Consider the following 26,713-nt stretch of genomic DNA (forward strand, 5'->3'; position numbering starts at 1 on the left):
CAGGACATATCTGCAGTAGACATTGGGCTGGACCAGGAGATGAGATCTAATTGAACAAGCCTTTTCCTCATCTGCATGGTACCCTCCAGATTGCTAGAATGTGGGCTGTCTTCTCCAAGCTTCTGACATGTTGCTGCCCTTAAACTCAAGGTACAAGGCTCTCAGCCAGCAGCTTTCCAAGTATGTAGGGAGTGCTGGTGGTTGAGATGCTGTGGCTAGGTGGGGGTCCCCTTCTTTGATCTCTTAACTCAGCATCTGACTCAGTCACCCACGAAAGGATTCTTGTCTGTGTCCAGTGCCTGGACTGTGCTGCATCAAGCTGCATGTTTCATCCTTTTGTCAGCAATCCTGGTCTCTCAGACTCTCAATGTGGGGCCTTCTGTATGTAGAACCATGATTTTGGCCATGACAGCCTTACCATCACCAGTGGGTGCACAGGGTGGGTTTTTCCAAGCCTCTGGCTGCTCCACTCTGCATCCCCCCCAGGACTCTGGCTTGCCTCTTTCTGTTGACCTTCTTGGGCTTGGTGCCCAGGGCTCTAGTCTAGCTGCCCAGAGGCCCCAAGGCTCTGTAGGATCCCACGCAGGCATCGTGACAGCAAGGGGATTTGTTCCGTATGCCTGTCACTCTGAGCTGCTCAGAGGGCAATGGGGCTTTTGTGAGCTCTGTAGTGAACCCACTGGCCCATTGTCTGGCCCAGCTTTCCACAGACCGCCCCCAGTACGGTAAGGATAGGGGTGGGGCTGGGAAAGGCCGGATGTATTCCTGGCCAGGCCTGAAAACACCATTCATCCCAGAAGCACCCTGTTAAGCAGCAGCAGCAGAATAAAGGGAGAGAGAAGAGAGAAAGGAGTGGGAAACAAGGAGGGAGGGTGGGCAGGGTAGGATAATGGGACCAACAGAATGAAGAGAGCAGATATATGGAGACTTCCAGGTCCTGTGGACCAGTTCTGAGAATGCATGTTTCACCTGGAGAGAGTGGTATGAACAGTGAGGTTCACAAGGAAACCCGTGAGTAGATAAAGAACACTCAGGCCATGCTGATCCTTTGGTAATTACCGTGGTCCTGGAATCCATCAATAAAAGTAACAGCAGCTCTGGGACCAGGAATGCTGTGCTAATGCCCAGGGCATCCTGGTTGGGATATAGGATTTGTTCAGCCCCAAGTTGCAAGTGTTGCAGCTACTGCCCAGCAGGCTCTGGCCTTGGACTTCATCAGACCCTTCCACCCCCCACCAGGGGTACACCTGGTGTTCCCGGCTAGACTAGAACAAAAGGCTGGGAGGACTCTGTGACCTGCCTGTGCCCAGCTATGGAAATCTGTAGGCCACCCTAAGGCCAGTGACAGTGTTTTGCCCAGACCTTCAAATTCATCTGGGGACATTTGTGTGCAAAGGTGAACATTGTGAGAGATTTGTGAGGCTCATGGGAAGGACATTTATGGCAATGTGACCATTTGGGAGCTCAGGAAATGCTGGATGCCAAGAGAAAGTCAATGACATCAATCAGGAAACAAACAAGTCTTCTCAGGCTTTATATTTTCAGAGATGTTGGTGATAATAGAGAGGCTTTGGGAGTGTGATTGACAGGGAGGACTAGACATGATTTCCATGACAAGGAGGGATGGATTGGCCAAAGGTCCCTTCCTGAAGATGTGAGCACTGTAGACTCAGAAAGGGCAGTTGTAGGGAGCCCTGGGAACTGTGCTCATGAGCACAGAATTGCACAACAGGCCAGAATTGTAATCTCATAGCCAAAACTGGGCCACACCCAATTGGTTTCTCTCATGGATCTGCTGATAGTATCCCATTAATCCCATCACTACCTCCCCTCAAACTTCTGTACTGATGAGAGTGGTCATGCACTTTGTACAAAGAACAGGACTAGAACTTAGATAGGTCATTACAAGCTACTCATAGCTAACCCCATGCACCAAGGATCTGTGAGAAACAACAGAGTGATGGGCACCAATAGAAGCCTATAGAGAGTTAGGATAGAATGCCTCATGGCTTGAGACACATAGAGGTCTCCTGGAACCCTGGTCTTTTGAGCTCATTGGGTGTGGTCCCTGCATCAGGAATCTACTGCCAGACTGACTATTATTGGATAGTACAGGACTGTGAGGATGTAGAGAGCTAGTGGGAAGTTTACAGAGCCCGACATCATCCTCTACAAATCCTTCTGCATCCTAAGCCAGAAACCACATAGGGTATGACATAGCGCACAGCCATGTCAAAGCTGGAGTGGCCTAAGGCTTTGAAGTGGAGGTGGACAGTGAAGCAGGTCACAAACACTGTCAAGGAGAGTTGTACCACGGGGTAAAAGTGGCGGTGTGGCAGTGCTGGTAATGATAAACTCTAAGGGAGTATCAAGGAAGGGCCAGTGTCAGCCACCTGGCATGGCAGGCGCAGCTCTAAGTAGCTACTTCAATCCTGATGGTCCCTGGTGGGAGTGTGGGAAGTGTCCAGCCTGTGTTTCTGCTAGCTGAATGCCATTCTCCTATCACACCCACCACAGCCCAGCTCTCTGCAGATATTGCTGCTGCTAGTGTGAACAGCGGCTCTGGGGTGGAAGCCCTGAGCCAGTGCCATCTGAGAACCATTGAACCACAGATCACTTGGAATTGAGGGCCCTGCAGGGCCTGGCAGGGAGAGGCAGACAGCAGCAGTGTGTTGCTGCTGATTAACAAGCCCAGGCCATCATCCATCGCTGGCCTTCATTAGGGCCTCCGAGAGTCATTTTGCATGGGCATGTGGGCTCTCCTCCCTGCTCTTCCCTGAGGTGATGGATGCCCACTGGGTGACTGCATCCTGTGTGGAGTGGGAGCCCTTCCCTTCCTGCATGCAGGAGGGGCAGGAACAGTAAGCTGATTATGTGTGGTCCTGCAGCACAAACTCATGGTTCTGTCAGGGTGGCTAGGGTAAACAGATTTCATCTCCCTTAGAACTCATGGGGCTGGAAACTCATGGAAAATACCAGCTACATTTTAATGGCTCTTTGACACTCTTTACAACACTGTCAGTAGGTAAACAAACAGCAGTGGGCTCTTGGCCAGGTTTACACAATTGGCTTGCTGGATATTGGTCTGAATGACGTGTCCCCTGGCCTCGAATCCCTAGGGTTCTGTTTCCTCTTTCTACCCATAGTGACTGCATTGGGCAGAGGGGTATGACCTGAGAGAACTTGAGTGAGGCATCTCTGGGAAGGAAGCTTGGTTGTAGATCTGGGTCAATGCCCCTGAAGTATGGGGCCATGTGTAGATGGATGCCCAGGTTTCTGAGGCCTGCCATGCCTGCGCCTATTGGCATGTTATGGCTATTTTGGTTTTTGGATGCAGATATTTGATGCTCTAAAGGCCTAAAGACCCATCATGAGTTCTCTGGCTGTGACACAGCTTCAGATATTAGAAAGATGCTCCTGAACTTGAGAGGGTCTGGTCGTCTACAGAGAACAAATTGGAAAGGGAACTGAGACAGAAAGAAGGAAGGACCCAGAACCAAAGCCCTTTGGGATAGTTACGTTCCCAACAGCTGTCTTCTATCTTCTTTTTCTTGAGTTTGCTCTGGCATTCATTGTAGGAGAGAAGCTATCAATTGTTAGACTGGAAGGGCTGCCTCTCCTCCATCAACAAATCTCATGGAGGTGGGAAGTTATGCTGTGGGTGGTCCGGCCAGAGGAGGGAGAACTAGGCATCTTCAGTGGATGGGAGTGCCAGGATTAATGCAGGCTCTGCCTGGGCATGGAAGGCTGCATGGAGGCCCCAGATTTCAGGGTTTCAAGAGAGCAGTCTTCTGTGGGCGGGCCCTGCACTGGGATCCCACCTAATGCCAGATGAGAGTACTCCTGGATTGATTTCCTTTTGAGAATGGCCTCAAGAATGGCCTTATGAGGCTGCTTCAAGCTGCAGGAAGATTACAGCTTGTATCTGGGAAGGCACCTTTGGGTTCCAGGCTGCCTTTGTTCTGAAACACTGTTCTGACTTTGGCCTCTTGGAAAATCACTCCTTCTTCACTCCCTTCCCAAGTGCTGCGGAAGCAAAGAGAGTCTCAATTTCAGTTGCTATTTGGGAACCCAACACTATGGGCACACAAGACAGTAGGCAAGACAGGAATCTGTTCCCCAGACTCTTCTTATTCCTAAACCACTGATTCCTCAACCCTCTTTTTCCAGCATGAAGCATCACACCAGGGGACTCATGCTGTACTTAGCCATGGCTGCTGGCCCTGCTGCTCAGGGGACAAGACAGGCTGTGGGTCCTGTGGAGTGTGGAGATCTATTTCCTTCTGCACCCATGAGACACACATGCCATCCTACATAGTTCAGGGACTCTTGCGTGGATATCTACTTTCAGCTAGTTCAGAAAGTCTCTTCCTGCAGCCCTGGAAAGGGGCTCTGGTCTCGTAGGTCTGGCTGTGGGAGGCCAAAGACAGCTACCGATCTCAGAGCCTACTTCAAGGAAGAGGAAGAGGCAGGGTGCAGAGCAGGGCAGTGTCAGGGCTGCTGTGATGGTAGTATGGCCGTTCTGTTCTTCCAGATCACAGCCAGTGTCTGGAGCCCAAAAGACCCAGTGCTGTTCTTAAGCCTCTCTGCATGCCATAGGTTGGAGTATAGACTATGTAGACCTTTGGGCTCCTTCTTGGTAGACTTCCCCACGGCTTCAGATCTAGGTGAGGCCACACAGCATCCATATTGTTTTGAGGAGTGGCTGACCAAAGGAAATGTTGTTGCTGTGGCTGCAAACTCATCCCAGATCCTTGCCATGTGCAATGTATGGGCGTGGTTAAGGCTACAATATCCATGTCGTAGTTAAAGAGTGCTGAGGACATAAAGTATGACTGAATGGCTGAGTGTTGTTTCTCAGCCAACTATAACTACTGAGGTTGGTTTAGAAGCAAGGCTGGGTAGTATAGTGCCTGCCCTTCACAATGAGCATTGGAGTTAGATGTATGTAAGCTGGCCAGATCTCCCCTGGTAGAGCCAAAGAACTTGGGCCATGAAGAGACCCTGCTCCTCATTACCAGTCATGCACTCCAATACAACTGTTCTTTGCAGGACTACAAAGAACTTTCCAGAAGCTGCAGGGAGTATTTGGTGAATATCTCACTGACTCTTACCAATTATCTTTGCGAGGCAGATGTTATCCTCATTGAGTAGGTGACTGAACATCAGGAGTCTGAGCAACTTGCTTGAGATCATACAAGTAAATGGTGCTAGAACTAAGGCTCATTCACAGGTCTGTCTGCATCAAGCCCAATATGGTTAAGACGCTGTCAAGTGACTGTCCTTTTGTGCAGAGAGCTGCGGGACTAGATGAAGAGAGGACCCAAGACGTGGGTGCTGCCTAACAGGGGCTACCTATTTAAATCCCAAATGTCATAAGAGGCTAGGAAGAAATGAATGGCATAGTTTAAAGAGGTAACTGAGGGGGAAACAAGGGTGTGCTGTATAGGTATTTCCTCCTCGTTGGGGGTAGTGGTGCAGTAGTACCCATGTAGCTTACCCGACTAAGGAACATAACAAAGTTACAAGATGGACAGGTCCACTCCCCAGGGTTATAGAAACAGAAATAACTGGCAGGGAGAGGTGCCTCTACCCATGTGAGTTGCCTGCAAGCTGTGCAGGGAGCTCCATGGATTCAAATTTCTCAAGTCATCGCTCATGTTGGAGTCTGCTTTTCAGTGAAGTGGCTGAAAGCAACCTCAACAAAATTACTAGTTCAACCAACTTGGATAGAATCATTGCTTTGGTTTACCATTGTCTGTGATCTGTCTGGAGTAAACGGATATTTGCTCATCTCTTTCCCATGTGAAGTCCTGCAATGCATTTTTATAAGGGTTTGCTCAGAGTTGAAGGCAACAACGATAGTGTGGCCCTTGGAAGTTAGCAACAGTCCTGGGCTTTCACCATCTGTGGGCTTAAAAGGAGCCATGTCACCAGACCACAGCTGTTGGAGGGGGTCACCACCCTCTACATTTAAGGAAGAGGAGCTGGGAATGTACATGTGGGCTATCAAACCTCACATCCTTTCCAGTTCTGCTGGTGAAGGAATGCCCCGTTAATGCAGCCTGCAAACGTTCTTTCCAGGATAGAGCCAGGTGAGAGAGTATGGAGGACCAAATGGAGAGCATCTGTCCTTCCCTTGCTGGTATGGGGGGGGGCGTTGATTTGTGTTTCCTGGGTGAAAAAATGTCCAAGTGTGACCTCAGCTGGAAACAGGTTTATTGCTGATATTAGTTAAGATCGATTCATGTCAGAGTTGGGTAGATTCCTCTACTGGTGTGTTCTTATAAATTTTCCATCCACAGTAAATGAACGGAGAGAAGTCCAGGCTGAAGGTAGACTGGAGTTACACAGCTACAAAACACCAATGACCAAGCGACCACTAGGGAAGGCAAGGAATGCCTCTACCTTACAGGTTTTAGAGGAAGTATGGCCCTTCTGATAGCCTGCTTTGAGAATTCTGGCCTCCAGAACAGGGGCCAACGCCTTTTTGTTGATTTTAAGTTGGTTGGGTAGTGGTGCCTTGTTGTAGCCTTTCCAGCAAACCTCTTTTAGTCAGCTCCATATCTTATTAGTGAAGATGTTCCTGCAGAGTACGAGCCTGCATGCTCCCACACCCCCGCAGGGTTCAGTCATACATAGGGATGTCGATGCAGAGGTCACCCTGGGACAGAGGTCTGCTTTGGTTACTTGCTATGTTTCTTATATGTGAAAACTAGGAGCCATAGAGGCCCTCTGAGCCAGAATGGAAGTGGATCCTTATAAATCACATGTTAAATATAAGACTTGGCTGGTCAGAGAACAGAGCCCTTTCCAGGCATTTGGGCACTTCCTAGTACCCAGCCCCAATCTTGTACCCAGGCATGTGCCTGCTTCTCTAGGAGCCTGGCTCAGAAAGGCCCTTGGTGGGAGGGGAATTGGAACCACACCCAGGTCTTCCTGCTCATTCCTAAGGTAGGCCCCAAGTGCTAGATCTGGAGCCTGTCCCAACCCCTTGGGGCACCGTGCTGTGACCCATGTAAGCTGTAGCTTCTTTTATTTACCATAATTAATTGTACCTTGGAACATAAAAGAGGCCAAAGAAGAAAGGCGTGGTGGGGAGGACTGTGCAGATCTGTATGTCCTTTCAAAGAGCAAATTTCACAGTTTGTATTTCCAATTTGAATGCCTGTTCAGACTCATTCAATCAGTCATTCAACAGATGGGTTGGATTGGCTCATTCAGTTTACTCAAGCTTGTTTCTCTTCCTTGCTGGCCATTACCACCCATCAATCAATGGCGACCTGCATAATAATAGCCTCCATTTGCCTAAGATTTATACTTGGCAGAGCTAGTAAATAGGTGTTAGTCAAATGAGTGTACTTGATTCAGAGCATCTCTCACGGCCCAGACCTATTGGCTGAGAGAGGTGCAGGAGGGGAGGCTCACTGTTAAGGGACAAGGTTTTTGACACCTAGCTGTGCAGGTGGATGTTTCTGTCCAGCAAGCTGCTCCCAAATACACCACAGACACTTAATATTAATTACAAATGCTCAGCCAATAGCTGAGGTTCGTTGCTAGCTTACTCTTAAATTTAAATTAACTCATATTTCTTTATCCAGGCTTTGCCATGTGGCTTGGTACCTTTTCTCAGTACAGCATGCACTTCTTGCTTCTCTGTGTCTTCTGGGGACTATAAACGCCACCCTTCTGCTTCCCAGAATTCTCAGTTTGGCTCTCCTACCCAGTCTCTTCCTGCCCAGCTCTAGGCCAGTCAGTTCGTTATTAACCAATGACAGTAATATGTATTCATAGTATGCTGAAGGAGTCTTCCACAGCAAAGCTGGGGAAGCAGAGGCAAGTGGATCTCTGAAGCTTGATGGCCAGACAGCCTAGCCAAGTCATGGAGCTCCTGGCTCAATGAGATAACCTGTCTCAAAGAATAAAAGGTCAATCTCTGACCTCTATGTGCAACTGCATACACATGTGCAAGTATACCTCCATACACAGACATGTACATATATATTACATACTTGCAAATATCTCTGAGATTTCAAAAACATGGGTGCTAGGGGAAGGTGACAGGAAAGTTTGGAGGGAAGTTAGTGTGGAGAAAGATGAGGAGAATGGATGTTAGATGGGTGGGCCCATGGGTGGAAGTGGAAACCTACTTGGAGTACGTTCTCACTCAGCCTTCTGCAGCTGTACTGGGCCCTGGCTTCAGAGCTGCTGGAACAAGAGCCCGGATGGTGTACTTAGTGTACTTAACAGTTGATAGTCAATTAACCCTATCAGGGTTGGCAAAGCCTCCTCCTGGGTTCATTTTGAGCCAATTTAGAGGAATAGGGACCAAATCCTAGGCGGCTAGTCTGTATTACTGCAGGAAGCTTGGTCACCTTTGGTGCTGAGGCCTTGTTGCAGGAGCTGAGGATTCAGAGGGACACAGAACATCTGAAGGGCCAGACAGATGTCATCCAGGGGCTCTAACAAGTCTGGGTTGCCCAATGTACAGGGCTAGGCCTGGGGTATCATGGAGGTCCTTGGGAAAGGCAGAAAGCTTAGCTGTGCTCACTCATAGCCCCCAGCACACTGGGGTCAGGGAGAGCCACCTTATACCTGCCAATATGGACTAGGTCTTAGGGCTGTGCATGTATGCATGTGTGCATGTGCATGCATGTGTTTTTGTGGTGTGTGTGTGTGTGTGTGTGTGTGTGTGTGTGAGTGTGAGTAGTAGTAGTAGCAGCAGCAGCAGTAATCTGTGTCCCTGTGCTTTCAAGAGCCAAGAAATGGGAAATGGGGAACAAGTGCCAGCTGCCTGTCAGGGCTCAGGTGTGCTTACCCATGACCCTGCAGTAGTCAGACTTTGTTTGGACCGCCAGTTCCAGAATAATGATGTGTAGACTTTGTATTAATTATAAAAGCTTAGCCCTGGCTTAGGCTCATTCCCAACCTGTTTATGTTAATCTACATTCTGCAATGTGGCTCGTCATGTCTGCTTGTTACTATGCACTTCCTCCATGTATGTCTGGGGAATCTCCACTTCTCAGATTCTTCCCAGAGTTCCTATCTCTGCCCAGAAGTCCAGCCTATTCTCTCCTGCTAGCTATTGGCAGTTCAGCCCTTTGTTAAACAAATCAGAAGGTGTCTTAGGCAGGCAAGGAGAGACAGAGACACATCTTCATACCAAGCGATCAAATATCTTGCAACACCCTACCCTTTTAAAATTCATTGTTCATAAGTGTCCCTGTGTACCACCTTCCTGTCACTCACTGAGAAGAGAATTGCAGATTTACTTGCATGGGTTAATTTCTGTTTCCTGATTGGCTTCAAGGTCCCTAAGGGCTGCCTTGTCTGTCTGTTGTTGTTTTATTTCTGGACTCTGCACTGAGCTCTACCTCCACTTACCCCTCAAAAACTTTTGTGCAAGAATACTTGAACACTTTTTTGCCACCACTCACAGTCCCCTCCCATGATTCCTTGCAAAGGAAGGAGTTGGGGCTATTTAAGCCACGTCTGCCCTGGGGCAGGACTCTCAGCTACTCTGGTTCAGGTGCTGGGAGCCTGGTTTGTAAAGCCCACCTTGCTGTGGCTCTCAGGTTCAGGAGTCTTGTGGGCTGTTGGGGAAGGACAGTGTGGTGGCACTGGTCCATGTTTGGTGGGCTTGTCTTGTCAAGTACACATCAGGTACTGCCTCAGAAACAACTAGAAGCCACTATTCCCTCATTCTTCTGTGTCTGTGTGTATTGTTACTACCGTGGAAGGACATTGTAAATCAACTGAATGTCTAATCTATGTCTCTCCAAAAAAGAATGGCTGAGCTGAACAAAGGGAGCTTATTTATCTCTCTTTTATCACGACAGGTATCTAATTCCCCTCAAATATCAATACATCCACAGATGCCAATGGAGACAGAAAGAAACTGCCATCAAAGCAAGGCAGCATCTGCCTCCTTTCCCTTAGAAGAGCCTGGAACAGAATGTACCACCTAGACCCCAGGTGTGGCCCCACTGGTGGCTCAGTGGGTCATGTGGTCCCTGTGCTGCATTCTCTAAAGAAAATTGTCCCCCGGGGTAAAGAGTTCATTCTGCCAGGCTCCTTATCACATCTTCCTTTTGGTAGCCAGCCCAGATCTTGCCAGAGACCCCTTCTGTCTCTCACTTTGGTCTCCCACTCCATTCCCTTCAATCTGCCTTTGCCCCTCCCAGGGTTGATCTGAAAGCCACTCCCCCGTTCCTGTGTGAAGGGCAGGTGCAATAGTCTATGGCTACTTTACTTTTCCTTCTCCAAAGCTGCCTTTGCCTAGTCAAGAAGATCAGCAGGGCCCACTCACCCTCTTGTGGGCACAGCCAGAACAGGAGGCCTGGTGTAACTTTTATTTCCTGCCCATGAGCTCATCCAGGGCACACAGCCATTCTCACCTACCGCTGTATCCTCAATGTATACCACTCACTCCTCTTTCAACCATGCAAGGAAAAGGAGAGGGGATGGTTGGGAAATGTGTCCTTGCCTTCCTAGAGATACTTTACGGGCATCCGTAAGTACCAGTGCATCAGATTCTCCCCATTGACCAGGAACAAAAGCTGGGAGTAATCAAGTTCCTACAGCAGTGATAACAGGCTTTGCATCCGCCTTCTCCATTAGCTTCCCTATGAGACCACATTCTTCAGATGAAGACGGAAGAGACAGGGGTCGTGAGAGCTGGGTCCTGGGCCTATTTTGGATCTGTCTTCCCAAACTCAGTGTTTTGCTTTATTTTGTCCCCCCCCCTCACATTATACACAAGCTCCCACAGGGGCAGAGCCTAGGAGGTGACAGGCATGAATCCCAGAGCCCTATCCCCTGCAGGCATCTTTGGATCTGACAGCAACACATGCCCTTCCAGCTGGTCTGGTCCCTGTGCCACTGTTTGAGAGCAGAAGTGGCGGTAAATATTTAATTGTGCTTCCACCAAAACTTTCTGCCAGAACTCTCAATATGCTCCATAAATGCAAATGAGTGGTCGCTTCCTCTCCAGAGAGATGTAAACCTCCCCAAATCACTACTCACACGGAGTGGATGGTCCACCTGTCTGTGGTACTCTGTCTTCATGCTGGATGGGATGTAGGGAGATGGATACCTCTTGCTACAGCTTCTGTCCAGTAGACTGTGTGGAAAATACTATATTCTTAAGTAGATTCAATTACATTCTGAAGCTGGTGCCTGTGGCTGTTGTGGAGGCTGAGGTTGTGTTTATGGAATTAACAGAACAAAGGAGTCCCTGGAAGGTTTGCAAATGAAATGCCATTCTGAGTTTTGATTCTGGACCCCATTTCATTTGCTGCCATCATCCCCAGCCAACTCAGAGTGCCCCTCAGTGAGATTCTATGGTTGGTGCTGATTTGCATTCTGGGAGCGTGTATGGCTTCATGACCCAAACAGGAAGTGCCCTCATCCATTCTTCAATCCCAGAGCATTAGGAAGCTTCCAGATCTGCCTGGTGGGACTTGAGCTGGGATTTGAGGCTTTCTGTGGCAGCGTGGGAAGCTGTGTGACTTTTTAGAAAGCAGCGTCCCTCTCTGCGCCTCGGTTTCCTCTACTTTTGTTCCTGCTTCAGACCCACCTGGCAGAGATGTTTTAATGATCACTGAGATGAGCTTCTACAGGGGCTCCCGGAGTATCTTCTGAGAAGTGTATTATGTAAATGAGGTATGTCATTATGATCGTTATTAGTACCTGAAGTGGAGATGAGGAGAGAAGGGAAACTTGCTCTTTGCAAGGACCCCAGCTGTTGGCAGTTGGAGTGGGAAAACAAACTGACAGGATCCCTGCTCTGGTGTTTTTCATGAGATAGTACTGGGCTCAACCCTAACCCAAGCCCAGAGAGGGCAAAATGATGTAGCTTTTCCTTTTCCCAGGCAGCTTCCGATGCATGCTATTAACCCCCTGGTGCAGAGATGCTAGCTGTGCCACAGGCATGGTACACAATGTCATGTGTGAGGGAGAAGCTTGCTATGGTTGTAGCATGCATTCCACACAGGCTCCTAGTGGCTACTTGGCCCTTGTTTGTCCTCCATGCATATCCTTCTTTGTAGTCCTTCATTAGATTTTCTCTGGCCCTCAGGTTCCTCCTCAAGTGGCTATTAGCTGGCAAGGCCACTGGCTGTGTTTTCACCTGCTGGGATGGTGGATGTCCAGGGTCCTGTGTCTGGAGCTTGGAATCTGGGGTAGACATGTGCCCTGCTTTTCCATGGCTGCTAAGAATCTGAACTCATGCTTCCCTGGCAAGCCCTTTACCCACTGAAGCATCTCAGCGATGGCACCATTGACTCTCTCCTCATTTCAGTCCCACACTTCACCTCCAGTTTCCCTTTAAACCTTTAGTTCCTGCCTCGAGGCTTGTGTTCTTCAAGTCCAAAGGTTTTAACACTGCTTTCTGTCTTCATATCTCTTTCCTAAAGCAGTAAGTATGGGATGGCTGTTCACGTGGGATAGGAGATGTAGTGGGAGGGGGAAAAAAAGGATCATCTGTATCTACCCACACCCTGTGTTTTCTGCATCTCGGCATCTGGGATGTGCTGTACCACTCTTCTGATAGCTCTGCACCCCGGGGAATCTGAATGAGTAAAACATCTCCGTGAGTGTGTGGGGTTTGTCAAAGACATCACTCTGGTGAGGTGCTGGACCATATACCTGTCATTTAGCTGCTCAGGAGACTGAGGCATGAGGGTCACCTGAGCTCAGGAGTTCTGGGTCAGCCTGAGCAACCGAGCAAGGCTTCCTGTCATAGGGGAAAATTGCACCTCTGGAACAATTTGATGAGCATCACATTGGCTTATATCTTCTATGATGTATCAAAAATCAAGTAAAAATGAATCATAAAGTATTGGGTTAAAAAAAAACTTTTACCTTTGAGCTGGGCAAAGAACTATCAGGATAGTAGACTATGAAAGAAAAACTAGATGAATTAGGCTTTGTCAAAACGAAAAACCTTGGGCTTTTAAAAGGATACTGTTAAGAAAATGAAAGATGAGTTCCCGAATGAGAGTAAATATTTGCAGAAATGTGTATCTGAAAAAGGACTACAGTCCACAACTTACAAAGAACTCTGAGGAGACCCCAGGAAGGCTGGATAGAGGTGAGCAGTGCTTGCCCCAGCCAGGAACCACCATAGTGGAGTAGAGGCTGAGGGGGTGCTGGGGGAGTGAAGACAGAGAGACCTTGGATAGCTGCTCAGAGAGGGGCAAAGAACAACAGGAACCATGACCCTGACCCCCTGGTTGAGAAGATGACCATTTGGGACGGGGGAATGGTCAATAGAGTATCCCTGGCAGAACCCCATTTCTGGGGACAAACGCAGCCTAGCTACAAGGGGATTCCATAGCCATGATAGGCTGGGGCTAAGTTGAGATTGCTGCCTGGAGTCGGCACCATAGCATTTCTCAGAAGGATCCTACATTGCCTCCTCTTCCTTTGAGTACTAGAATGATGCAAATTGTGTCCTCTTGTGGATAGAGCTACCGTAGAAATGTATATGCCTCTCCCCAATGGAAGCATCAACTTCTGCCTGATCCCATCCTGGGTGCCCTGTGCAACCCAAATTTGCACAATGCATGAAAGCTTCTTGAACCCAACTAGACCTAGAAGTACAACTGTGACTTCAGTATATGAACCATGTAGTGCCCTGTACAATAGGGACAGGTGGTTCAGCACAGTGTATGGTCCAACCCCTAAGACCCATAGAAACAAAGCGCTTGCCTTCTGGGACCTGGGCCTGTCCACCCAATGCCTCCCTGCCATTTACTTCTCCTGCCTCATACAACATCACTGGCTCCTGAGGTCCCCCTGTCCTCTAGTGCCTCAAGAGTACACCACTGGGTGGCCCAAGGGCATGCCTCTCATTGGATTTTTGCTTCCAGTAATGTTCACCCCAATGAGTCTTAGGGACACATCTCCCATGCTCTCCATGTCCCCTAGTGCCACCACTGCTATAATGGAAGACCACCAGTGACTGATCCTAAGCAACCAGGTACTAAATCCCTGGCATTGCTATTCTCATCACGAGAGTCTAGGGAGTAGGTACCTTATCACCACTGCTCTATGCACCAATCACTACATCCTCTTGGCTTCTAGAATGTCCCTGCTCCCAAGCAATCTGAAATCAGATGGGCTCTGCTGTCACATGCACCATCTTAAAAGATATTGATTCCAGTCAAAGAATCTATATAAAGCCTGCACTGTGGCACTAACCTGGAACTAAATCCAACTTAGTTCACCAGACAGCCACACTAAGAAACATCTTCAGCTGAAAGATGTTCCTATGAAGGCTGCCCTTCAATTGGAGGAGACACATAATCTTTGGGATGTGCAAACATCAAGATATATAGACACATGAAATATGAAGAAGCACAGAGACACAATGCCTTCAAAGGAGTCCACTACTCTAGCAAAAGACCCCAAAGAAAAGAAAAAATGAAGAGATGTCTGATGTGCAATTCAAAATAATGATTCCGGGGACAGTCAATGAGAATCAGGAGAATACAAACAGACGAGTTGGTGAAATTTTTAAGAAAATGACTCACAACATGAATGAGGAATGCCGTGGGAAGGAATCAAGCAAAGGCTGGAGCTGAAGAACTCGGGAAATCAAAGGTAAAACAGTTAAGAGCCTCACCGACAGACTCCATCTGTGAGAAGAAAGGATTACTGAACTGGAAGCTGAGTCTTTTGAAACATCCCAGGTCATACAAAAGGAGCGTGGGGTTGGGGGGGGGGGCTGGGGAGCTTGAATGTTAAGACTATTGGAGCACCATTGTGCAAATTATTTTACAATTATCAGTGATCAAGAAAGTGAAGGGATGGGGAAAGGCACAGGGAAAGTGTTCAAAATAGTAGCAAATGTCCTCAGCCTTGGGAGAGATACAGACATCCAGGTCCAGGGAGCCCAAAAGCTCTCAAATAGATTTGACCTACAGATGTCTTCTCTATGTTGCCTAGACTTGAACTATGAAAATTACAATACGGAGAATCCTAAACACAGTGAAAACTGCCAGATTGTATTTAAGAGCCTTTCCCCAGACCTCTCCCACACCCATGGCAGACAAACAGCAGAGTTTTCTTTGCAGAAACCTTATAGGCTAAGAGGGAATGATATGGTGCATTGAAAGTTCAGAGATAAAACAATCTGCCAATCAAGAATATTATACCCAGCTATGTTTACCTTTGGAAGTGAAGGAAAGAAAAAATGTCTCCAGACATGCAAAACTGTTGGAATTCATGGTGTCATAGAATAACTTCAAACAGAAAGACAACTCCTCCTTAGAGATTGGAAGAATACAATACATTTGTCAAAATACCCATTCTGTTCAAAACAATCCACAAACTCAATGTATTTTCCATCAAAATACCAATAGCATTCTCTACAGAGCCAGAAAAGACAATAACAAAATTCGTATGGAGAGAGACAAGATTCAGGATACATAAAGCAGTGTTGTACAAAAAAGAATGAATGCATAATGCATGACTTCAAAACATACAACAAAACTATAGTAATAAATACAGCATAGTATCAGACATCTAACTGTTGACAAATGTTTCTGGACCATATATTGGAGAAAGGACAGTCTCTTCAACAAACGGATCTGTCTAAGCTGGATGATATATACGTACAGAAGAATGAAACTGGATTCCCACTTCTCAGAATGATGCTAAACTTTGGCATGCACACACACACACATGCATACATGTGCATCCATGCATGTGTGAAGACTCATACATACATGTGTTCAGTGCAAACACACAGGAAAAAGATTTTCAAGGGAGGAGAAAAAAGGTGAACTTATTCACTCCCACTAGTGAGGATGGTTCTCAAAAAACTGAGCTACCATAATGTTTAGCAACCTCATATCTGAATATGTATGCAAAAAAGAATGGAATAATTGTGTCAAAGAGAAACCTCATGCCTGTGTTTGTTACAGCATTACTCACTCATAATAGTCAAATGTAGGATCGGCCAAGACAACCACTGATAGATGGAGTTGAAAAATATCTTTCTCTCTCTCTCTCTCTCTCTCTCTCTCTCACACACACACACACACACACACACACACACACACACACACAGAGGATAGAATACTATTGAGCCATGAAGAAGGCATAGTATGCAATGTTGGTGGAAGGACTATTCCTATTCTCATGCAATATCCCCAACCTGGAAAAGAGCAAATATATGAAGAAATTTAAGTACATTCATAAAATGAGATTCTACTTAGTAATAAGAAACAATAAAGCTGAATGTGGTGATACATACTTGTTCTCTAGGCACTCAAGAGCTGGAGTGGAAAGAATTATGAGTTCAAGGCCAACTTGGACAACATCACAAGACCCTAGCTCAAAAAAGTTTCCCCACCCAAATAACAACAAGAGTAACAACAAAGGAAATAATCGTAGTATTCTCAGAATATGAGTACATCTTAAAACTGTTATCCTGAGTCAGCTGGACACTGGTGGCACATGTCCCAGCACTCGGGAGGCAGAGGCAGGCGAATCTCTGTGAGTTTGAGGGCAGCCTGGTCTATAGAGCAAGTTCCAGGACAGGTTCCAAAACAGTACAGAGAAACTCAAAGAAAAACAAAAAACAAAAACAAAACAAAAAAAAAACAAAACAAAAAACTGTTATCCTGAAAGCAGCCAGATAAAAGCTGTATATAGTATATAATTCAATTTCCAGAAAAGTAAAGACAATGGCTTGATTTATGATGACAATGGATCAGTCATTGCCTAGGGATGGGGACAGAATGGGTTAGAAGCAAGAGGTTAAGAAGGCAAACAGGATAAAGAGATATTTACCTGCATTGGTGCTAGGGTTAGAACATAGTATATGCCTGTTTTGGACTTATCCTTTGTCAAAATTTCTAAACCCTTGTCAGGTTATTGGGGAAGAGGGTGGGCAAAGAGACTTGTGCAAAGGTAGAGATTTAGGGGAGCAGTTGGTGTCTGGGAATTGACTAAGGGCATCAACAGGGAGGAAGCAGGGGAATTAGTGGGGAGAGAGGTGAGGCTGGAGAAGAACAGTTAGGTACAGAGGAAGATGACACACAGAGGACCCAGTAAGGCTAGAGGAAGGCATGTAGTTTGGTCCTGAGAAAGCCCTGGATAGAGTGAGGTGATATGGGTAGATGCTGGATGTGGGGGATAAAGATCTGAGTGCAAAGAGCATGAGGTCTGCAGCGGGTCTCAGCAGACTCTGTCCCCTCACTGTGTCTCCGTTGTCACAAAGGAGCCTGAGTGGGAAGATAGCCAATGCCATTTCTGGCACCAGCTACTATCAGGTGTCGCTTCATGCACTGTTCTCTTTCTGATTTGCAGAAACACTGATGGACACAAGGACAGCCACTGCAGAGCTGGGATGGACGGCCAATCCTGCCTCTGGGGTGAGTATCAGATTAGCATCCTTCGGTCCTGCAGGGAGGTCCTGAGTCTATAGGGTGACTGGGAAGTGTAGGACTTTCCTAAAGCCATACATGTGGGGAACAGTGCACAGAGAGAATGCTGGGTGTACTACCTATCCAGAGAGCAACACCATGGGGGTCTCAGATCTGCTCCCTTATGTGTGGTGTAGTGCATCTCGTGACCCAGTCTTTCTAGACAACTAGCTCCTGGGCAACACAGACCATAGACTTGTCAGACCGGGGGACATTAACACGAATGCCATTGTAACACATCAGAGATTGGCAGTGCCCATCAGGTCTGCAGGAAGACCAAGGGCATGAGGAAGGGTCTGGTAGTTAGAAGTGCTGAGGCTGTTTTGCACCTGGAGCTTGCCTTAGAGACACATTCTTAATTCTTTTGGCCTGTGTACATGTACCTGGTCAGACCCTATAGCTGTGATGAACAGCTCTGTGATGCTCATGGTCTCCTGTGAAAGCCAACCATGCTCATGGATAAGTTCGGGGTGTATCTCTTCTGTTTGACACTGCATAGGAAGAAGCAGGCTTAGCTGTGATGTGTTGACTTTGAAATGTCCCGGGGCACCCACAGGCATGTGCATTTGACCTCGGGCAGTAGCCTTCTTCGAAGGGCTCTGCTCAATGAGATGGGAGTCCAAGGTGTAGCTGCAGTGTCCCTGGGAGGAGCGTACTCTGGCTGTATAACTCCACTGGAGGGTCAGACACAGAAAGATGACACCAGGAGTGGCCTGGAAAATGGGAGGAAACCAGGAGGACCCTTTCGTTGAAGAGATGGTGTGTGGAGGAGGAAGAGGAGGCAAGAGAAGCAAAGGCTGCTGGGTATGAAACATACCAACTATGTCCAGCCCCAATGAGCCTGTTGGTGACCTACATGGCTGGTTTCAGAGAGCACCAGAGTAGAAGGCAGGAAGCAGTGATTAAACAGTTTAAGTCAGAAGGAAGTAAAGTGAGGGAGACTGTGGCAGTGAAGGGGAGTGAAGACAGAGGACACAGAGGACCAAAGAGACTGGGGACACAGTTACCTTTGGGGGAAGCAATTCGTATTCTGGTAAAGTCCAAAGGCAGAGATCAAGGTATCTGGAGAGGAGAGTATGCTCTAGGTTGGTGAAGAAAGCCATAAAGTAGAATCTGTTCTAACTTCGTACTTTCTGCCCGAGATTGGGATTGAGGTTTGAGACAGTGAAGCTGTCTTGAGGTATGAAATCTTGAGGTATGAAACTTTAAGAGGTGGAGAGCATTTATATCAGTTGCTACTCACCATTGCAGAGAGGCCAGGTAAGCTCAGAAGGAATGAAGCTGAGGCTAGGGCCAAGCTACGAGTGAAGGCCAGCCATACATATGTGTTGGGCCAGTCTACGGGGTCTCTGTCACCTGCCTGACACTATCTGGAGGAGATGTGGCAGTGGATGCACCCAGAGTTACATTGTGCAGCTGTGGCGGTGAGATTGCAAGGCAGAGGAGCTGAGGATAGCCAGAGGCTGTTGGCATCTTAGGAACTGACTGCTGTACCAGATGGAACCCCGGCGAGGCAGTAGAACAGGTGTGGAGGCACGACTAGAGTGGGACCAGAAGCTGTGGCTTTATGTCAGGGGTGGGATTTAAGGCGTAGCCCTCAGAGCTGATGAGAGGTCCCGGAGCAGAAGATAAACTTCAGACCCAGAGGAGCTCAGGTCACTTGAGAAGCTTGAAAGATGTAGTAGATGGTTCATATCTACTTAGGACCCAGTAGAAAAGATGGTGGGCACAGGCCTTGAATTATCTCTCTATAGTAAGAGATGATTCAATAAGCTGGAGAAGGGGCCTGGGTGGTATCATTTTGTGAGCCTGGAGGGAACTTTGAGTTAGGTTTGCTCTGCCTTGAGAAGGAATCACTCCATTCTCACCAAAGGGAGGAAGCTGTCACTGAGATGGATGCTGCCCACAGCTCATGGCTGGCTTGTTGGGCTCCACAGAATATGACCTGGCCTTGGCTAACCATCCGTACTTAGCCTACAAGCTGTTTTTACTTCTATTGTTAGAAAGCTGACTATAATATTGCATGTCAAAATCAGAACATATTTAAGCACTCGCCTTTAATGTAAGCCTCTTGGTTTAATCAAAATCACACACTACCTGGTAAACAGAGGAAAAAGGTAAAAGGTAAAAATTGCATTATAAATGGACAAAGCCAGGGAGGTACTGAGTTCCTATGTGAGGACATCCCAGTGAGGTTCTCCAGGACCCTCCCTCCTAGGCTGGGTCCACCCTTGTCTGCTCAGCCCTCCACAGTGTAGGACCTGTGGTCAGGGGTGAGTTCAGAGAGTCTGGGGTGATCACTACACTGTAAATGGTGGCCTTTATGGATGCATGCTCCTCTATAGTCCTGTTTCTAGCTGCTGCCTGGCCCTTTCTGCCCTTGCCTTCCTCCCTGACCCTGTGCCCTGCATGTGTCATTTCTGTTCTATCCCCTCTGCGACCCTCCTGAGTCCTCCTCCCATTGTGGCTCGGAGGTCACAGCATTGACCTCTCACAACCTGCCGTAAGAGAAAAAAGTTGTTCATGTTTTCAAGGCCCAAGGGATGAGTCTGCTCTAGTTCTGTGTGGCTGGTGTTAGCCTAGCAGGGTGCAGGGACCAGGAATGTCTGACAGCTGAGTAAGTGATACTTCTTTGCAACTGTATCCCAGGGCTCTACACTAAGAGATGCCCAGGATAGGTTCATTGTAGCCCAACAAAGAGTTAGTTCTAGGCCTTGTAATATCCAACTGTCATTAAAGAGCTAGTTAGCAATGCAAATAGCACAATCTCTGAGATGAGCCCGATGGAGGAGAATGGACACCCAGAAGGTGTCTTTCTTTTCAAGCTCTGACTGTAATGAGTTAGTGGCAAGTCTGGGTCCCTCTGAGAGCCAGGTGTATTCAGTTTCCTTGTTGGAAATCCAAGCCCAAAGTGCCTTTACTCTTAAAGAGCTTGGGCAGAGCTCACCTCCTGTTGCACCTGAGCCATGGATGGCCTTCTTTTGTGTTAGTTCCTGTGTCTATGATGTGAGTCTCTAAGAGTGAATATCTGTGAAGTTCTCATCTTCAAAGACTGCTTTGTGTGCTTCCAGACTCCATGTGCATCTATGGTGCCTCTCGGAATCACCTTCACAGCCAGAGGCATGTGGAGCTGACTTTTTCAACGCTAGCCATTCTTCAGCCAGGCTTGATAGAGGGAAATTGGAAAGGGGATTCAGAACCGAGCCTGGCAAGCTCATGGTTTGAGTGAACAGGGCTCCTGTGTGTTCTGTCTGTGTAATCAGCACATTATACATATGTATATATGTGTATATTTCCATATATGTATATTTTATGTGTGTATTTGTATATGTGTGTGTACATATATGCATGTATATGTGTGTTTTTGTATATAATTTATATGTATATATATGCCTATATATGTTTACATTTGTATGTATTTGTGTGTCTGGGTACATATCTGTGTATATGCTCATATTTATCTGTATATGCATGTACATTCCTATGCCTTTACATTTCTATACATGTGTCAGTATGTGTGTGTATCAGAATACACATGCTTATTTATGTGTGTATGTATATGCTTGTGTAGACATAAGTGCTTGTGTGTATATGTGTCTGTGTATGAACAGAGGAAGTTGAAGGAGTTTTACCCAGGCCTTTCTAGGCAGTTCTGTGGTGTGGAGGATTATGGAACTGATGAGTGCTAAACATCCGGAGCCAGCTGCTGAGGAGGGAAAAGTCCTACCTGCAGGTCTTTATCTGGCCATTCACTCTCTGCACAAACCACGGGCAGGTGTAGGATTTTCTAGTTGTTCAGGTGTTGACTGTCTGGGCTACTCAGCAGTCTTGGTTGTGTCCTCCATCCTCAGGTCCTCAAGGTCTCCTTGCCAGTGGGCTCTCCTGGGAGTGAGGAAAAGTACACTTGGGGGAGAAAAGCCACTCCAGGGACTGTCTGTCTCTTCCAAGGCCGGACAAAATCAATTCGGATTTTTCTGGGCTGGTGAGTGACAAGCCTGTGGAGCAGCAGTCTAGGCCCCAGGCTGTGACATCAGATCCCTGCTCACATCCCCACTAGGCTGATCCCTGCCTGTGTGACCAGGGCCAGACCTTTACACCCCTCCCCTCCTCTGCTCTGTGGAGTTATAGCATCACACAGTGTAGGTAAATAAGTTTTCTTTGGCACCTACTTAGGAAGCACTAGCCTATTACCAGCCTTCTGGAGGGCTGAATTTTTTCCCCCTACTTCCTTTGATGACTCAATCCTGCTAATTAGGACAGAACTGCCTGGGCTGACTTAGGGGTTGATCCAAGTGAGATTTAACTGTGGGTGAGAGAAAGGGTTTTTGTGAATGGAATTTCCCCTATTTGACTTTGGAGACGTGCCTGGAGCAGGAGGGTAGGGGGCGGGGCCAGCTGTGCTTTCTCCTGTTGTGTGCTGGCCTGAGAGCTTGGGGCCTGGTGGCTGGGTACTGGTGGCTACCCTCAACAAGCACTTTGCCTTTATCAGAACTTTTGGCGGCCAGTGACAGAAAAGCACAGACCAGCCTTGGAGGAAGCAGCCCCGATGGTCCAGGTGGCGTGGGACTACAGGTTGGGCTGGTCTAGGTCCTGGGGGTGGGCTGACCCCTCAGCACCCCACCCCACTCCTGCCTGTTCTGTCCTTCCTTTTCTGTCTCCTCCCCACACTTTCCCTTGGTCTGATGTGGCTCCTCTCTCTTACAATGCATCTGCCAGCAGCTCCTACCCTTTAGCATGCCCCACCTTTATGCTAGGAAAGAGGAAACCCCTGCTGCTGGACCTAGGAGCCTGGCATTTGTTCTTCGTGTGCCTCCCTGGCTGGGCTTGGATTCCCTATCCACCCTCAGAGTACTTGTTGCTCACATACAGCCTGCATCTGCCCTGTGTTGAGCTAGGCCCAGTGGAAGCTCAGGGACTGCAGGGAAAGCAGATGTAGCTCTCCAGGGGCAACTGGGGTGTAAGTTCCAGAAAGGCTATCAGATGGCAAATAAGAAAAATGAAACAAACAAACAAACGGCAAGCCTAACCCAGTGAACCAACCACAGGGCTTTCCCAGGCTCCATTTTACTGCTAAAGAAACTAAAATGAGCCGCTGATAAATTACCTTAGACCACACGGCTAAAAACTATCCCCGTTGCCCTTTAACCCCTGGTACGTTGATCCTCTAGGGCACAACTAAGGAACGAGACGCCTGCTTAGGACAAACCGCGGTTGTGAGTTGTAGCACACTCAAGCCCAGTCGCCCATGAGGTCTAGGAATTCAGGCACAGAGCATGAAAGGTTTGCTTTTTCTCACAGTATGAGTCATGAATGGGATCTTTTCCTCAGCTATTACCCAGGAATCAGTGTGCCTTTCTCAGCCAAGAGAGGCCAGTCCCCCTGCTGGTGGCCTCTGACCCTCTGATCTCTCCCTCTTCCCCTCCCCTCCTCAGGTAAACCACTGAGCTAAGGCAGAGCCCACCCTAGGCTCCCGCCCCCTCTTTATCTTTTTCTCTCTACCAAAAGGCCTGTAATTAGGAAACATTAGCAGGCTCAAAACAGCTTTCATACCTGAAACATCCTCCCTAATTGCACTCAGCCGAGCTCTTCCCTGGCTATTAATGTCACTTTTATGAAGCAACGAGGAGCAAAACACCAGAGGCACTTAAAACATTTTTTATATAATACGCGTTTTTTAGGAATGGAAGTTTAAAATCACCTGCCTGACAGAGACGGTGATAGACAAAGACACAGGGGCTCAGGACTAGAGCCAGGAGGTGGGGCTTCCTGCAGGAGATGGAGGGTGGTCCGAGAGATTTGGAATCTGCTCTGGGAAGGAAGAAGGCCCTGGTGAGGCAGAAAGGTTGGTGGGCACTAGATGGAGGGAGCCAAAGGGAGGGAGGTGGGTTGATTGTCGTGGTGTGTTTGTGTGTGTGTATGTGTGTGTGGGGGGGTATGTGTGTATATGTGTGCATGTATGTGTGTATATGTGTGCATGTATGTATGTATATGGGGGCTGTGGGAGTGAGGGGGTTGATGTCACACTTATTTCCTTTCTTTCCCTTAGCAATGACCCACAGACTCATTCATCTCCCTCTTAGGTCTGTCCCAAAACTCCAGGCCCACCTCTCCCTTTTTGGAGAAGACATGGCCCAGAAAGAAGCAATTGCCTAAGTAGCTCACTTATGTCAGGTTCTAATTCAGGTTGGAACACATAGGCAGGTGGGGTCTGTGTGTCCCCTCCCCAGGCCAGATCTGGCTCGTTTGCACCCTAGTAGGTGTAACCCATGTTGACTGGGGCAGGTAGGTGTCTTATGTCTTCTCTCAATCCCCCCATGGAAAAGTTATCCCAGCCCTGAAATTCTTCTGCAAATGGCATGTTAGCCTGGGGACCAATTCACAGCTCTTCCTGAGTTAAGGGCAAGGGGCTCTTTGGACAGTGACAGAAAGCAGGGTTCCTGAAATTTGGCACCAAAATGAAGCAGAGTGGACCAGCTCTTCCAGCCCGAAATCACAGCTACTCAGGAAACCTGAGTGAGGGCAGAGCATCAGATGCAAGGAGAGGCAGAATTAGGATTTCAGAGAAGGGGTCAGAGAGATGGTTCAGTTGACAAAGTTCCCAACATACAATTTTGTAGGTTTGAGTTTGGATACATGTTGTAGCATACATGCAAAAAATTGGACTTGTATGCATACACCTGTAATCCTGGTGCTGAGGACGTGGAGACAAGGGATACCCACATGGCTTTCTGGCCCACCATATCAGTGAGCTCCAGATTTTGGGAGGACTCCTGTCTTAATAGATCAGATGGAGAAGAACTGAGGGAGGCACTCAGTACTAACCTCTGGCCTCACATATGCGCATGCACATACTTACATATGCATGGGTACACACAAACATGCATACATATGTAAACCCCACACATGCACTCTCAAACACACACACACACACACACACACACACACACACACACACACACACACACACACACACACACAGAGCATGTGTGCCTGCCCAGAGAATTTGCTCAGGAGGAAACAGACGAAGGAATGTCAGGGTCATCAGAAGAAAGTGAAGACCCTAAGAAGGATGGATGAATCTCTGCAGAAACGGGGCAGCTCCCTGGTGAAGCTTTGCCCACTGTCTTTATAAAGGAGCAAGCCCAGGATTTGGAAGACGCTGATGTTCTGGAGTTATTTCCATTTCCTGCTAAGGTTTTTAACTTCTCTGGGTCCATATTCTACATTTGTAACTTGAGCGATATTAGAGTTTATTTACAGAACCACAGGAAGGATTTCATTTTGTTTGCCTTTTTTGTAAACCACAAAACTGAGGGCAATACTGCTTGCCTTGACTAGTGCCAGTGGCAGCCCTGACTCTTTAGAGAGGCTTAGCTTGGGTGCAACTGGGGTGGGAACAAGATAAACATTACAGCATTTCTATCAGGCATTTTTTTTTCTTGACTAAAGGCCAGAGAACACACCCTGCTATTGAAAGCAGGGTTTCCATTAACTTCTGCCACTACCTGTTACCCTCAGTTAAACACTGGCCTGGCGTACCAGGTCCCAGGATCCCATGTATCCCCTCACTGACTCTTACCAGGACCCTGAAGGTAGGTGATAATTCTTCCATTTTTCAATGGCGTCCTGAAATTTCGGAGTCATTACTCAAAGTCACAGCACCGAGACTGACCTCAGGCCTGTCTGACCACAGAGCTCACTCTTGTTCCACTGTAGGTGGAGGAGTATGATGCTTGAGGAACCAGAGGGCAGGTAGGCAATGAGCAGAGGCCAGTGTTTCCTAATACTCTGAAAGGGAGACGGGAGATGTGCTGCAACCACAGCCCTGAGAGTGGTACTTACGGAGAGTGCCCAATGAGTCAGACTTTTTTTTTTTCCTTAATCAAACTTGAGAGGGAGAGCTGGAACAGGTGATTTGTGATATGAGAGTCTACGGGCAGAAGATAGTAAGTCTAGGTGGGGCATGAAGTGGGAAGCCTCACTCACAGATCATGTGAGCCCTGACCAGAAATCTAAGAAGAAACAGGTGGCATCTGTAGGTGGCAGGATCTAGACAGTGATGCAGAATCTTTCACACACCCGTTCCCGTCCCCTAAAACCTGGTAATCACTCAGAAGTGAGGACACTCCAAAAGGAGGGCTGTGAGGGGACCTTGGTGGTGTTGGTGTTGGTTCTGTTGAATGAGTTCCTTCTTCATTAGAGCTCTGTGTGTGTGTGTGTGTGTGTGTGTGTGTGTGTGTGTGTGTGTGTGTGTGAGTGTGGTGCATCTTCATCTCCATGCACTTGGCCCTGATTCATCGTGATGGACAAGGAAGTCTCAGCCATGCCTAGGTGTCTCAAAGGGTGGAACAGTCAATGTGATGTTAGAGTGTTTGGATTTGTCTTGCTGACTGAGAGCTTTGACTCCTACCTGACCAGTGATAATGGATTGTGTGTGCACTTAGGCACAGACAATTCATTCATTATGCGACAATGAGCCGGGGTGAGACACTGGGAAATCTTCAGGATTCTGGGATCTGTTTATGGCTAGGCATATCTGCATGGAGTTGCAGGTGGAGGAAAGGCCAGGGTGATCTTAGATATTCAGAATGGGCTAAGTGTGAGCCATGGATGATGCTGTTTTGCCACCAGGCACTGTCTGATGCTAATCTGAGAGTAACTGAAGTATGGGCTCCACCTGGGATCTGAATTTTCAGTGAGACACTGGAAATGGTAGGATGTGTTCAGTGGTTATTGATGAGTGATCTTGTCATTCAAGGAATGTTTGAGGACCAAGGCACCTTAGTCTAGAAATGATCCAAAGCCAGGTCTAGGAAGTGAAGAAATACGGTAATTTTTCTCAGTAGGCATCAGAGTCCGCCACAGGTATCCTGGCATGAAGTTCCTGCCGCCACGGGAAAAAATTAGTCCTCCAAAGCAGGTTGTATGAGGTGGCCACATTCCCATCCAGCTGGGGGAGGGGGCAGCAGACTGGAGGGGAAACATCCTTCTTCCCAGGCCAGATTTAGTTAGCTCTTGAGAATGGGAATGGGGCCAAGAGCCCCTCCTTCCTTCCCTGGCTGGCTCTCTCCTCTCCAGGATACTTCCAGCTGGCTATAGCCAGCATGGCCCATGTGCTATGAGCTCACAGAATGAGAAGCCCATTTTCTCATCACATGACCCAGTGCGATGGACCAGCTTCAGGTTGCTGTCTGCTAGGCATTCTGAGCAGCGATCCCCTAAGCTGAAGGAAAATGCCACTGGTTTCTCAAGGGCTAACTCTGTGCCCTCCATCA

General features: G+C 47.8%; 1 protein-coding gene across 1 annotated transcript in view; it reads left to right on the forward strand.

The window, feature by feature from the left end:
• Ephb1 (EPH receptor B1) overlaps positions 1–26,713 on the forward strand; it is a 416,176-nt gene that overhangs the window by 103,838 nt on the left and 285,625 nt on the right. The window contains exon 2 of the mRNA XM_051206222.1: positions 17,323–17,387. Coding sequence (XP_051062179.1) covers positions 17,323–17,387 — 65 coding nt within the window. The remainder of the gene's footprint in view (positions 1–17,322; positions 17,388–26,713) is intronic.

Source organism: Phodopus roborovskii, unplaced genomic scaffold (genome assembly GCF_943737965.1).
Source record: "Phodopus roborovskii unplaced genomic scaffold, PHOROB, whole genome shotgun sequence".
In the NCBI taxonomy this organism is placed as follows: domain Eukaryota; kingdom Metazoa; phylum Chordata; class Mammalia; order Rodentia; family Cricetidae; genus Phodopus; species Phodopus roborovskii.